Here is a 14,488-nt window from a genome sequence, read left to right on the forward strand (position 1 = left end):
AGCGCGTAATATCTGTTACGTCAAGAAGTATATATATATAAACTGGAAATAACTATACGACACGTATTCATATGGAGACTGTATTTTTACAAGTGCAGGGAGAGTTATGTAAGTATAAAGAGGAATAAACAGTCCTTTGAAGGAGATGCAGGAATAGAAGCAGATGTGCAATATATATATATATATATATATATATGTAACTATGAATCAGAGTAGTTGATGTGTAATATCTTTAATATATATATATATATATATATATAAGACGAGTAAATCGCATTAATACTAACTTAGTATAGCAGAATATATAAAAAAATCTCATTAGATTTTTCTACCTATTAAGTTATCTTAACTTTCATTTTCATTATAAAAACATACCGTTATCAAATTTAATTACACTTACACTCATACACATGGCATATGCTATATATAAGAACTTAATCCAATTTACACACTTTTCACGGTTCTTCGTCTTCGAGTTTTCATTAAATTGACGAAAATTAATATTTTCTCAAAAAATTTTTAAAACGCCTTTAATTAGTTGCATATTTTATTTCGTACTATATTTGATTGTGATCGTTAATAATCACATTGCTGTTTTAGTAGAATAAACCGAAAGAGAAAGGCAAAATAGGGTAAAGGGTTTAAGAAGGTCAAAATGTTTAATGTGTTCTAATATTCATGTACGGGAAATTAGGATTTGAAACTGGCCAGGAGAGTTTTACGATACAACCAAAAAACGTTGGAAAACAGCAAAGTGCTGTTGGCTATGCGGTTTATATAAGAATTTTTTCCTGAAATTTTAAACTTCAAGGGGATTTTATTGATAAGAGGTCTAGATTGCAATAGCTGCGGCTTATCGGACCGTCAGGTAGAAATAAATAGACCTGGATATTATCTGAGAACGACATTTTGCCTCGGTACTCGTACGCCTTCCCTTAAATTCGTACTGCGGCTACGCCCAAAGAAATGTCAAAATGTTCACCAATCATGACGAAGATATTGATGATTTTACAACTGGTATTCGTGATTTTAGTGATTTTACCTGGATTAAACGCAGGTAGGGTGCTCGACATCCACTAGATAACGCAACTAACTTATTCTACAACTTATTAAACTAACATATGGTGCTGTGATTCGATGAATATATAATGAGTAATACTTGTGTTTTTTTTTGTTATACAGCAGAAAACGAAATTAAGTGTTACTATTGCGATAAGCAGTGTGAAAGTCCACTTAACAAAAAGATCGCGTGCAATGACAGTTTCTCTGGACTATTCAATGCGGGTATGTATAACTGTTTTATTTTACAAATATTATATTTATCATCGTCAGAGATGGATCATCTACCATACTAAGACTCTCAGCTACAGCACTGGCTTATATGTATACAATAGCACAACAGGTTTGGTATTTTTAAAGTATCGATTTTTTATTAAAACGATTTTAAAAGCTCTTATTAGGCACCTTATACTATTCGAATTTTTTATTTATTCATGCTTCCTTCTTAGCATCTTGCGTAAAAAAAAAACAATTGTAAATTAAACAGTTGCACTAATTTGTAAGAGGTATATGAACGGCATTGGAAATGTTAGATTAGGTTAACCCATTTGTGGTAACACTGTAACTCGACTAAAGTGCTGTAGCTATCATCTTTCGAATGTAATATTGAATTTTATTCATTTTTGATCATCTACCATTCATTTGGTATGAAATTGATTATTTTGTGTGTGGAACCTATTAATTTTCATAATTATTTGTTATCATTTAATTCTTATACATTTATATTTGGAAAATATGGAAAATGTAGCATAATATGGGAATATCTGTTGTTAATCGTTTTCTAAATCGAATGGTTAAACAAATTATTGTACCTAATGCGATTAACCCACCGATAAACGCGTGTTATTTTTTTACATTGATTGCAGATAATAAGCAAACGCGCTTAGATGACGATCCGTTTGTTTGTTACAGCGTGGAGGATTCAGGTAAGCATTTACTTTGGTAACAGATAATATTAGTGGCATTTGGAACAGACAACAGTTGTACAACTATTGAGTGATTCTTCTTAAAATTTTATTATCACGGTTTAAATTGTGTGTGCAAAGTTTTTAATCAATAACAACGATAGGTACTGCTCGGTTAACAATAACATTGTTTCTGCTTAAATCTATCAATATACATTAAAGATATTATAATGAATCTACTTAGATGCATATTAGGTGAAATAAAATTTAAATTAGTATGCTTTATCGTGATTATATTCAATAATTTCTTAGCTGATGGAAATAATGTTTGTTTGTGCAGAACCCAACAAGGAACATGTTTTCAAGGGTTGCGGAGTCAGGTCTAGCGTGTTATATATCTGCCAAACTACGAAGGCTAAAAAATGCCCTATTTGCTTAAGTGATTATTGTAATGCAGCAGGTTTGATTAAATTCTCTTTAGCTATGATACTTATACCCATAGCTGTCGTTATATTTAATAAAAGTTAGTATACAATTATAGTCAATTTTAAACACTTCGTATCAGTATTACAAATAATTTTTATGACAAACTAGTGTAATGATTATTATTTTTCCAAATAATTGTAAAATGTGCATTAGATTTGTCGCAGTTGAAAGAAGTTGAAAATAATGTAATATATTATTTTGTAAAATACTTATACTATTTCATATATAAATATTTATAATATAAATTAATTTGCACGATCGTTAACTTTGTATCGTTTGTTTATTACTTGTACATAATGCATAGGCATAGATCTTCTAAATTAAATATTAATCAGTTTTAAAATCGAGGTAAGAAAATCAAAAAGTGAAAGTGCAGTAGATATTTTATTTAGAATAGCGAAACATAATCAATATTTTTAACTCATCGTCCCCCCCTATTTTCTTCGCAAAATATAATTCGCATATCGAGAAAACTATAATTTATAATTATAATCATAAATATAGCGTTTGAAATTATAACGGAAAGTAAAAGTAAATGCATTACAAATAAGGATCGCCACGTTCTCTGAAACGATAATACAGTTTGGTTGTGAGTATTAATTTGATCATATCTTATGTAAAGCAATTTATAAAAATAGCGAAAGTTTTAAAGATTTGATCATTTCCTAAGAAAGAACGCGTCAATAGATTGTAAAGAACAGTTGTCTAGGAATCTTAGCGATAATACCTTTTACTGGCAAGAGGTGTAACCTGAGAATAATGATGTGTACATATTGGAAGAGGTTGAGTTTTGCCACAGTACAGGAAGAGTTATGTGAATACGTACGACTCCTTTGAAGATGGTGCAAGTGGAAATAGACGCTAAAGTCAAGAAGAGTAAACGAATTAGGAGAAGGAGAGACAAAGAGAAGAAGTCGTAAGTATGTGTAAACCCAGGCTGAACATTCTGTAATTTTCCAGTATATAAAAAAATGTCGAGAAAGGCTCTTTAGATTTTTCTACTCATTCCCCTTATTATCTTACTCTCTCAGTGCAAGAATAAGAAACAAACTCTTGTATTAAATATCCTTAGGATATCCATTCTAAACGATTTAATACTTGAAATCTTTAATCCAACTCAAATAGATTTCCACGAATTGAGTCTCCAATGATTTGGTATTTTTAGCTCTACTATTTCAGAAGCGATCTTAGATATAGATATATCAATAAATTTATCCAATGTATTTCTTAGAACACAAGCATCCTCTATCAGCGATACCTGATGTTCTCGCACTTTCATTGTATTTGTAATTAATTACACATTGTTATATTATATACATCAAATAAATCGGTACGATAAACCTGTACAAATGGATAAGAATAAAGGTAGAATGGGAGAAACAGTTTTAAGAAGGGGAAGAAAATTGCATCAGAACTTTTCGTTACTGTCCCATGTTTCGATAATCAGGATTTGAAGCTGATCAGAAGAGTTGACAGTACAATTGGAAAATTTTGAAAAATAGTAAAGTTTCGTAGTTGAGACAGTTTAGATAAGAGTTTTTTTCCCGGAATTTTAATCTTCAAGGTGACCGTATTGAAAAGAGGTATAGGCTGCAATAACTGCATGAGGTTTTTGGATCCGGCAGATAGATATAAATAGATCCTAAATGTAACCTGGGAACAGGAATTTTGCATGCATGCTCCTACGCATTTTCAGAAATTCATACAACTTATCTTTTCCTACTGTGCCGTAAAATTTTTTAAAAATTTCACCATTAATGACTAATCGTGGTCACACCGAAAAGCCTTAGGGATAATGGTTTGCTGCATAAATACGATAAGATTTTTTCACTGAATTCTTAATCCCGAAGCGATTGTGCAGATTAGAGATGAAGTTTATAATATCTGTGTGCGGCTTATCGGACAAGCAGGTAGAAATAGATACAGACAGGATATTATATATATATAAGTGCTACACTTCTGCCTCTGTGATCATATTTCATGGACTTCATCTGATGTGTATTTTCCTACTATTATATACTATACGGCTAAAGAGTTTTCGAAATCTGCATCAAATATGTCGACAATATGGCCAGTTTTACAACTGATCTTCGTGGTTCTGGTGATTTTACCTCGATTTAAAGCAGGTAGTGAATATGTTTGAGATCTGCATGCTAATGTAAAATAAAGCTAAAATGATTTATCGTATATACAATAATTTATTTATCTGCAATATAGAATTGTGATATGAGGAATGAAACATCTAATATCTAAATTTTATTTTGTTGAATAGCACAAAATGAAATAAAATGCTATTATTGTGATAAAGATTGTTCACGATCAGTTCGAATAACAACGTGCAATGAAACTTTTCCTCGTGGAACTATAGACCCATTTTCGGACCACTTAAAAGGTAATTCATCAGCTACTTCTACTGTATATAAAAACACTTTAGCAAGACTTAAACAATAATATGAAAGGGAATTAATCAGAGCTCAGCCACTGCCGAAATTCTCCACTGTGATATATTGGTTCTTTTTCATGTTTTAAAATTTTATTATAGGTAATGGCGTAGATGAGATTTCTAGTGACCCTAGCCAAACTTCAGATTCAAATATAAATCAATTTAGAGAACTAAGAAATGACGATCCGTTTGCTTGCTTCAAATATGCTTATACTTATAACACTATGAATGGTAAGCGTTTGCTTTGTTATATTATAGCATTACAAGATAATAAAATAGCATTATTTAGTAGAGACAATAGTTTCGTCGTTATTGAATGATTTTATTAAAATCTTGACAACGTTAGTCAACTTATTTGATTAATAAATAACATCAGGACGTATTCGTCAACTAACTGTAATTATGTTTGTCTAATAGGATACAAAAATTCTATCTGATCAATGTTGTCATGAATATATTAAATGATTCCTTAGTCAATATAAATAATGTTTACTTTTCACAGAAACAAATCTAGATTACTTTGGAAAAGGTTGTGGACGAAAAAGCTTATGTACGACACCTACTGATCATTACGATCCTAAGTATACTGTTCTGTACGAAATTAATTTTTGCAATCAAGCAGGTTCGATTAAATTCAAATCAGCTATGATACTTGTGCCTATAGCTATCATTATGTTTTTTAGAATTTACCACCTAATTTGAAGTACTAAACGGTATATGAATATTGATTCAGTTTCTCAAAGTATAATGATTACTTTTTTAACTTATTAAATAAATAGTTAACCTACACTATTACTGCTTCATCGTGCAAACGCCATAAATTTGACGTTTAATTTTTATATTTTATATTATATAAAAACTAGAGTGTATTTATATTAAAAAGTTATATCGCTCGTATATTAATGTGTAGAAACAATAAAAAATTCTATTTTAATTAATTTTAATCGATTGATGACTATGGCAAGCATGAAAAACTGTAATGAAATAAAGACAGAGGTGTGGGATATGATAAACTTCACTGAAAGCGTATGTATTTACTCCAATAATTTCTGTGTTGAACATCAATGAATTGTCAAACGATTACACAAGATTAACAGGTATATGTGTCATTGTGTGGTAAAAAGAGAATAATGTTCGTATTGCTTAAGCGCGTATAGATTGAAAGTAAAGATGTGCACGTGTGGTTTGAGAAACTGAGTTTTGCAATGGTAGGGAGAGTCGCGTTGAGTATGTAGGTGAATAAACGATCCCTTATTTGAATGGAGGTGAAGTGGAGATAGCAGCTTATAGCGAAAAGCGAGTAAGTGTAACGTGATAGGTGATGACGTAAGCATTATAACAAACATATACGCAAGTTCTACTATAGTGTCTTGTAAAAAACTATTAAAAAAGCTTTCTTAATTATTTCTATATATAGTCCCTTCAATATCAGTTTATAATTATAGAAATATATATTTTTAAACTATTAAAGTAGATATTGAAATGGACTTAGAACGTATATAAGTCAGACATATTTTATGCAAGTATAAAAATGAAATATATTCTTTAGATTCGGTTTCAACACTATTATTTGATAATTTACCATTAATTTTCGAATTATTAAACAGTAGTTTAATTTAAAAATATTGTATGTCTGACTAGTACGATCTGAATCCACTGCAAGAACTACATTTTCTTTTCACAATTAATATCTTTATATTCAGTTCGGCTACCCACACTTCTTTGTGCCATTTAAATGTACGAAAATCGTACTTTAATACCTTGGTTTTTTGTTTAGTCTACAGTTTTGTTGAAATGCAATCTAAATGATGCAAGTTAGAGTCGCGTCATCTCCTAAAGAGCTATAGTTAAGATCAGACTTTTCAAGTAATTTTTTCTTTAAAATTTCTTTGATAATCTGCGTCGACAAAAATGTATCATATTCTTTAAAGTTCGGAAAACAACAAATTTTTTTGATAATTATATGAAGTTTTCGCAAATCGACAAGAACCACCTTAACGCTTCAGATATATATTTTATGTCACATAATTTAATATTTAGAATTTGAATTTAATTCATCTAGCTTTCCACAAATTCCGTTTTTGATGACTTTATATTTTTAACACTTCTAGATATCCTTATCTAGCTTCAACAGATATCAGGATTTAATTTTTTAAATTATTTCATATCAGATACAAAGTATCCCTTATCAGCGATAGCTAATACTTGAATACTTTCATTGTATTTGAGAATCATCACATTACTGTGGTATGCGCGACAGAAATCGGTACGATAAACCTGGAAAAATAAAATAAGGGTAAGGCTCGAATTTCAGCTTAGAAATTACTTAAAACGAAGACCGAACTTAGCATTGCATTGAAGGTTAAAGTGAGACAATTGATCTTAGCTAAGACCGTGCTATGCTTAAGTTTCGTTCATAAATTCGGGCCTATAAGTAAATGTTGATAATAATCTCAGTTCTGGTGGTAGCACTGCTGCGTTCTATAGCAATGGACTTGGGCGCATGCGCAACGTACAAAAGAATAAGTGGAAGTTGAAAAGAAGTTAGTTTTTTGTAAAAAGTCGAGAAGGAAGGGAACTCAAAAGAGTCCCGATGTTGAAAGGTGTAGTCCGTGTAATGTATAAAAAAGAGTGTTTATTACTTTAAAATACATAAAAATAAAACATAATATAATATAAAACAACCACGCTCTATTTCTAATCCAAAAATCCATCAGTAAAGGTAGGAGGTGGAAATAGGATTTAAGAAAGGCCAAATTTCTGCAGCTTGTCATTATTGTCTATGGTCGGATAGTCAGGCTCATTATACTGTCCAGAAAGGTTTTGTGACATAATCAAAAATCGTTAGAAAGTATCGTGGAGTGCCATTGGCGAAAAATTCAGATAAGGGTGTTTTCTTGAAAATTTTATCAACTAGAGGATAACATTGATAAGAGGTCTAGGTTGCAATAACTGCGGTTTATCGGATTAGCAGGAAGGGATAAATAGACCTCGGACTATCTGGGAGTGGTACTTTCGCCTCAGTCCTCCAACGCCTTTCCTGCAATCCATTATATCATTAAGGTTCTGCTCCATTCCGAAAAAATTTTTCAAATTTGTAATAATCATGGCAAAGATATTACCTATTTTTCACTTTGTATTTTTGGGACTAATGATTTTACCCGGGTTAGAATCAGGTATGTTGTTGGAAATCCACGAGATAACGCAAAATTCTTCTATAAAGTGATCTATTTTTATTGGATTGATTCAAAGCATGATTCTGTGATTCTATAGAAATATAATTATAATATTTAGGCTTTATTTCATTACATAGCAAAAAGTCAAATAAAGTGCCACTTGTGCGCTGTACAGTGTACATCGCCAACTAAAGAAATCTGGTGCAATGGAACTTATACTACGGGTCACGTAATAATAGCTGATACTCCCAAATCAACGTTAGATTCAGGTAATCAATCTTTTATTTTTCGAGATCAGGCGTCAAATTGAAAAAACTCGTTGTTTTAAATTATAAACAAAAAATTATTATTTATTTGAAAATTCGGAACTTTTTTATCAATCTATGGATATATAAAAGGATTTTGGTAAAATTACGCTTAGTTTTTGAAGACATAGTCCCTAGAATGTGGAGTTTTAAAGGAAAAACTATTAAACCTTAAGTGAAATTTATTCTGAGTTTTGCTACTCGACATCTCAAATATATCATTTAACACATTTATTGAGGATCAATCATTTGTCATTGTTAAGTTTTCAAATAATATTTGATGGTTCAGGAGAAGCACTGGATGTCGAATATAATCGAGACAAAAATATTATATTTATAAAATTTTTAATGATTTTTTTATATTAAGAGTACTTTTGCTTTTGCAATCATATACCATCAATATTACCTCTGTTGAGACAACTTCTAAGGTATCGTTAATAAAATACGACGTTTAGCGCTTAACTTTATCATAAAATAAAACTGATTAATTAGAGACACACACACGAGCATGACAAACCCATATGCTCCTAAATCGGGAAACTATGATATTATGCTTCTCTTGAAAATTAAATTTTATACATTTTTAGTAGTTCCATGTTTATTAAGAGTTAAGAATTTTCTTAACTTTTAATAAAACTCGTCGATAAAATATAATTGTTCAATTAAAATTTCTTAACCTTATCACAGGAAATGAAGGGAATGGAGATCGAAATTCAATTATAAACCTATCTAGACAGGCAGCAACACAAGATACTGAGTATGTTTGCTACAAGTATATTACTAAAGATGGTAAGTGTTTGCTTTGTTATAGTATTTTAACAATATTCTAACCATTCAGCAAACCCAATAGCTTTAAAATATTATAATTTTTCAATTGTTCTTATCAGCGTCTTGCCATCATTGCTTTAAATAGAATTTAAATTGTAGGATTTAAAAATAATAACCATAGTGTATATATAATACTTTAATCAATAATTTTCTCTGCTGAATAAGAAAAAGGGATTCATGATTGTTAATGTTACCATGAATTTATCTACTGATTTCTTAACTAATGAAACTAATTTTACTTTTGTTTAACAGCAAACAACCAGGATGTCGTTACAAAGGGTTGCGCAGATGAATCATCTGTGCAGCAAACGTGCAGTCATTTGGATCCTAGTCTATGTCATGTGTGCAAAACTGACATGTGCAATGCAGCAGGCTCGATCAAAATTACATTAGCTATGATATTTGTACCTGTAACCATCCTTATATTTTCCAGAATTTAAACCAAATTCTATGTAATCCATAGTTTATCAATAATTGTAATGCTGCTATACAAATGTAAAAATGACTTTTGCAATTTATTGAATAAATACTTAATCATTGCTGCTGCTTCATCGTGGAAAACGGCATACATAACTGCATGAATATTGGTGAAACATTTTTATATTATTTTCATTTTCTATAAGTGCAGGGCGAGTTTTGGTACGAAAAATTTAATCATAATAAAGATTCGAAATTTAATCAATTGACTTTAAAATTGAATGATTTTTTCTTTCAAGAATTAAAAGTTACAAAATATTGAATTATGTTTTTATCTTGACATGATTTAACTAACAAAAATATTTGTATAATACATGTAAAATATTATAAAAAAAACAATTATTTTTTCGAAAATCTGACTATTTTATAGAATGAGCAATTCACGATATCACTAAAATATTAGAGTAAGTTTAAAATTGAATGCAAAATAACACTGTATCATTGAAATGCGTTTTCGGTTGTTACTCTCTATTGTTAATATGAAGGATTCTGTTAACAATTGTGAAAGGTTAATGTAAAAATGCGTAATTCTTTCCAGTATATTAAAATTATTATTCAATGATAAATTCTATGCTGGTAATAGTATATTATCTTTTGAAGTATAAAAGGTTATTATATAGGTACTAAAAAGCCTAAATTTTATTAGCAGTTGAACTTTTGCTAAATTTACAATACTCATTAATTTTTTTTATATAAACTGATAATTTTAATAATATCAAATGTCGTCAGTTATCTTCGGCGGATATCAGAATTTTTTTACATTCTATTTTATATACGTATTGGGATCTGACACGTGGGCGGAGTCTATATATATCGATAAATAAAAAAACGAATATGGCGCATGAAAGCCTAAGTGTCTAAATGTCTATTGAAATTACAGGAGGGTTATAATGATTTCGATGGAAAATATCTGTACAAACTTTTCTCCCAAATTCAAAAGTTTTAAGGTTTTCAATAATAAATTGCAATTTATTGAAAAATATCCGTAAGAATCAATGTAAAACCCGGGCTTCCTCTGCTTTCATTTTTTACCGCTTGGAGCGCTTCAACTATGTCAGATCCCAATACAAGTACCCCTTACAGTAATATCTAATAGTTTCACAGCATGCTTCATTGTATTCGAAAATAATCACTTTGCTGCGACTAGCAAGATAGAGATCGATATGATAGACTTGGGCAAGCAGATAAGATAATGGTAGGAAGTGGAAAGGGATTTAACAAGGACAAAATGATTATAGCTTTCCTTTGCTGTCTACAATTGGATGGTAAAGTTTTGAAACTGGTCAGAAGAGTATCGTGGTTCGACAAAAAAAATGTTGAAAAGTTGTATAGAATACTGCTGGCAAAAATTATTTAGGTGATTTGTTTCCTGAAAATTGTATCGATAAAAGGATCACATTGATAAGAAATCTGTGAAGCAACAATTGTGATTGATCGAATTAGCCGATAGAAATAAATAGACCTCAGATATTGTATGCGAGTAACGCTTTTGCTTCAGTTTTCTCTGCGCATTTTCTGCAATTCATCGTATCAGTGATTTTCTGGTATACTTAAAAAGTTTTCGAGATTTGTAACATTCATGGCGAAAATACCGTCTATTTTGCAAATATTATTCGTGGTTCTAGTGATTTCACCCGGATTAAAATCAGGTATGCTGCTTGAGATCCACGAGACAATGCAAAATACTGCTAAAATGATCTATCTATATATATAATTGATTAAACAAATTATGCTGTAATTCGACGAATATAATATATAATATTTTGAATTTATTTTATTTAATAGAAAAAAATCAAATAACATGTTACTTTTGCGATGGAGAGTGCGACTCGCCACCTCACAAAACAATGTGCGATGAAAAACATCCTGTGGGAATACCAGCAATAGGTGATGATATCCAACTTATGCTAAATGCAGGTAATCCAGATGTTACTACTTATATCATATCCCGCGTAGAGAAAAAAATAGACTTGCAAAGATGTTGCGGTCTAATTACAAAAAAAATCAAAAAATACTGGAAAAAGCCACGATTCCCATACTGCATAATGAATATCACTGAATGATACAACTTACTGTCTTCTTGATAGCTGTTAGGCTGTTGCCAGTCATTAGTGATACCTTGAAAAAAAAGTGACGTGGATCGATAGAAATATGCGATACTATTATTTTAAAATGCAAAAACTACCAATCATAATTTTTTTATTTTTATATATTATGTGTTATAATTATCGGCTAATACTTATTATTGATTAATTTTACTACATTACATTTTTTCCGTGGTGGGACTCGAATCTGATGGAACCAAACTCAATCTCACCTATTGCTGTCCTACGTTTAATTGACCCTGACTTCTATCGATAACTATTTTCGTGCATACATATAAAAACAGTAGACTGATAAATCGTATAGTTTAAGTTAAATAAATGAACGAATGTCAAACAACTTCTAGGTTAGCCGAATCAACAAAATGTTGGATAGCTGTATACTTATACGTAAAGTTCAGGTCGGTTCCAAGTTCGCGTTACGTCGCGGACAATATTACTAGTCGATAATATTATAATAGATAATAATGAAAATAAATAAATTGTGATATGTTTTTTGCATTTAAAAATAATAGTATCGCATAATTCTATCGATTCACGTCATTTTGTTCTTAAAGTATGGCAAATGGTTAGGAAAAGCCTAATTAGTAATCGCAGTATTTTACATCACCTGTTGCCGTCCATGATGCAATATCGGAATCTAGGCTTTTTCCTGTCTTTTTCAATTCCTTTGCAATTGGATTGCAAAATCTTTGCAAGACTAATATGTTATATTTACCGTAGCTATTAAAATTCGGTTATCGATTAATGCCACAATCCTAAGTATAATATTGAAATTCATTTATTTATATTATTAACTCCAAGTTTATTAAAATTTAGGTTTTTACTTAAATTTTCATAAAATTTATTAATGAAATATAACAGTTGAATTTAACCTTTTGCATTACAATTTAATTTTCAATATCTCGTGGTGCAAATAACAGAAAGATCTATTTCACGTTGGGCCATTCACGGTTTTGCTAAGTGTTCGAAGTTATTGAAATCGCAGATATTCTGTAGTTTATATATTACATATATGCAAAATACTGGTATTTTTATCATTATTGTTCAAAACTATGTCTACAGTACGTTTTGTTGATACATAGCCCGATCAGCAATATTATATCTCAGACAAGACGTTGTATAGGCTAAGGAGTAAAATACTTTAACTTTATTATATAGGTAATCACAAGAACGAAACACATAATTCAATTATCAACCAATTTAAGCTGGAACCATTCAGTAGGAGGTCTGAATTACTTTGCTTCAAGCTTAAAGGCGAAGATGGTAAGTATTTACATTAATTGTTATATACAGAGTATACCATTTTAAATGAATTCAGATAATGGATGTAAAATTCTGTTTATCTTCGTAACTGAGGAAATTTAAATTTTGTTATAAGCATCCTCTGAAATCTACTCAAAAAAGTTTTACATAAAAAATTAATATATTATATCTTTCATGGAGAATTAACGAAGATGACAAGAATTTAAATCCATGGTTAGGTCACTTTAAGTAATATACACTCTGGATAGTCTTATAGTATATAAAAAATGTAGCATCCAGCAGACAATATTTTTATAATCTTTCATTTATTCATATTAACAACCAACTGTCATTTGTTTAATTAGAATTTAAACCTTGAGATTTAAAAGTTAAACTCAGCAAGTAGGGATAGTTCAAGCAACAGCTGTTTCTGCTAAATAGAAAAACAATCCAGCTTACTCAATGTCATTGCGAATATATTTAATAATTTTTTATTTGCAGATAGCGGTAATAAGGTTTTTGGCAAGGGCTGCTCAACAAGAATAAATATAGATATAGTTTGTGCAACTTTCAATACTGAAGAATGTCTTAAATGCGGAACCGATTTGTGTAATGCGGCAGGTTCAATTAAGTCTGCGTTAACTATGATACTTGTGCCAATAGTCATCCTTATATTTACTAGAACTTAATGCAAGATTCCTGCATGGAGTATTACAATGGTTTACTAATACTTAATATTCTATATAAATGTCTCATAAATGCTTTCTAAATTTATTAAATAAATATTTAGTTATTACTCCTGCTTCGTTGTCTAAAACACTGCATATAACAGAATGTAAATGTAGCATTATTGTATTAATCATTTTTCATACAATATATGCAAGGTGAATTTGTACGAAGAGTATGTATAATACATTCTTGATGCTAAAAGTGAGTCAATTTTTCGGAAACAATTTCAATAAAGTAAAAAAGTTTATCACATTTTTGTCATACATAGAAAATATTGAAAAATTTAATTAATACTAGCTTTCTATTAGTGTGCTTCTAGTGTCATATTATCAAAGTACTGCATGTGATTTTTTTACATTATTTACCTGAGAAAATAAAGAATCTATATTAAATTAAAATTTAGCTTTAACACTTTAACGCAGGAAGATTTTTAAAAACAAGTGCTTTTTATATGGCAAGAAAATCAATTATTTATTTTTAATCAACAAATGGTTGTTAAAAACAAAATCATTACATTAACATTTGCATTTTGTCGTAATATTACTATAAATCAAACTTGAAGAAATAACTGAAATAATATTACGCTGATGTCTAGCTATATATCGTTTTAGAAAAAACCATTTGAAGACATACGGTATAAATCATGGACTTGTAAGATATTTTAGCAGGCTAAACATTGAGCTTTATTACTCATAACTTCATCAATCATGTTGGATTTGGCTTCACAGATACG

The 14,488-nt window shown here is 30.0% G+C and overlaps 3 protein-coding genes across 8 annotated transcripts; all 3 read left to right on the forward strand.

Annotated features, from left to right (window-relative positions):
* Positions 1-884: 884 nt before the first annotated feature.
* LOC136783246 (uncharacterized) lies at positions 885-6,300 on the forward strand. Of its 6 annotated transcripts, none has more exons than XM_066743230.1 (7): positions 885-1,057; positions 1,183-1,284; positions 1,972-1,985; positions 2,305-4,576; positions 4,723-4,842; positions 4,993-5,124; positions 5,396-6,300. In XM_066743230.1, exons 4-7 carry the CDS (start codon positions 4,507-4,509, stop codon positions 5,593-5,595), a joined length of 522 nt encoding a protein of 173 aa, XP_066599327.1. In that variant the 5' UTR covers positions 885-1,057; positions 1,183-1,284; positions 1,972-1,985; positions 2,305-4,506; the 3' UTR covers positions 5,596-6,300. The 6 variants fall into 6 exon arrangements, 4 of the variants coding, with proteins under 4 accessions (XP_066599327.1, XP_066599328.1, XP_066599326.1 ...); XM_066743231.1 differs by having other exon boundaries at positions 1,186-1,284; XM_066743229.1 differs by having other exon boundaries at positions 886-1,057; positions 1,186-1,284; positions 1,926-1,985.
* Positions 6,301-7,894: 1,594 nt separating this feature from the next.
* LOC136783446 (uncharacterized) lies at positions 7,895-11,328 on the forward strand. Its single transcript, XM_066743610.1, has 4 exons — positions 7,895-8,069; positions 8,207-8,338; positions 9,062-9,163; positions 9,455-11,328. Exons 1-4 carry the CDS (start codon positions 8,000-8,002, stop codon positions 9,640-9,642), a joined length of 492 nt encoding a protein of 163 aa, XP_066599707.1. The 5' UTR covers positions 7,895-7,999; the 3' UTR covers positions 9,643-11,328.
* LOC136783445 (uncharacterized) lies at positions 11,189-13,956 on the forward strand. Its single transcript, XM_066743608.1, has 4 exons — positions 11,189-11,328; positions 11,465-11,596; positions 12,943-13,047; positions 13,528-13,956. Exons 1-4 carry the CDS (start codon positions 11,259-11,261, stop codon positions 13,713-13,715), a joined length of 495 nt encoding a protein of 164 aa, XP_066599705.1. The 5' UTR covers positions 11,189-11,258; the 3' UTR covers positions 13,716-13,956.
* Positions 13,957-14,488: the final 532 nt, after the last annotated feature.

The sequence above is a fragment of the Prorops nasuta genome, unplaced genomic scaffold (assembly GCF_024137725.1).
Source record: "Prorops nasuta isolate Cenicafe-Biocafe unplaced genomic scaffold, Cenicafe_Pnas_1.2 PNAS00033, whole genome shotgun sequence".
NCBI classification, from domain to species: domain Eukaryota; kingdom Metazoa; phylum Arthropoda; class Insecta; order Hymenoptera; family Bethylidae; genus Prorops; species Prorops nasuta.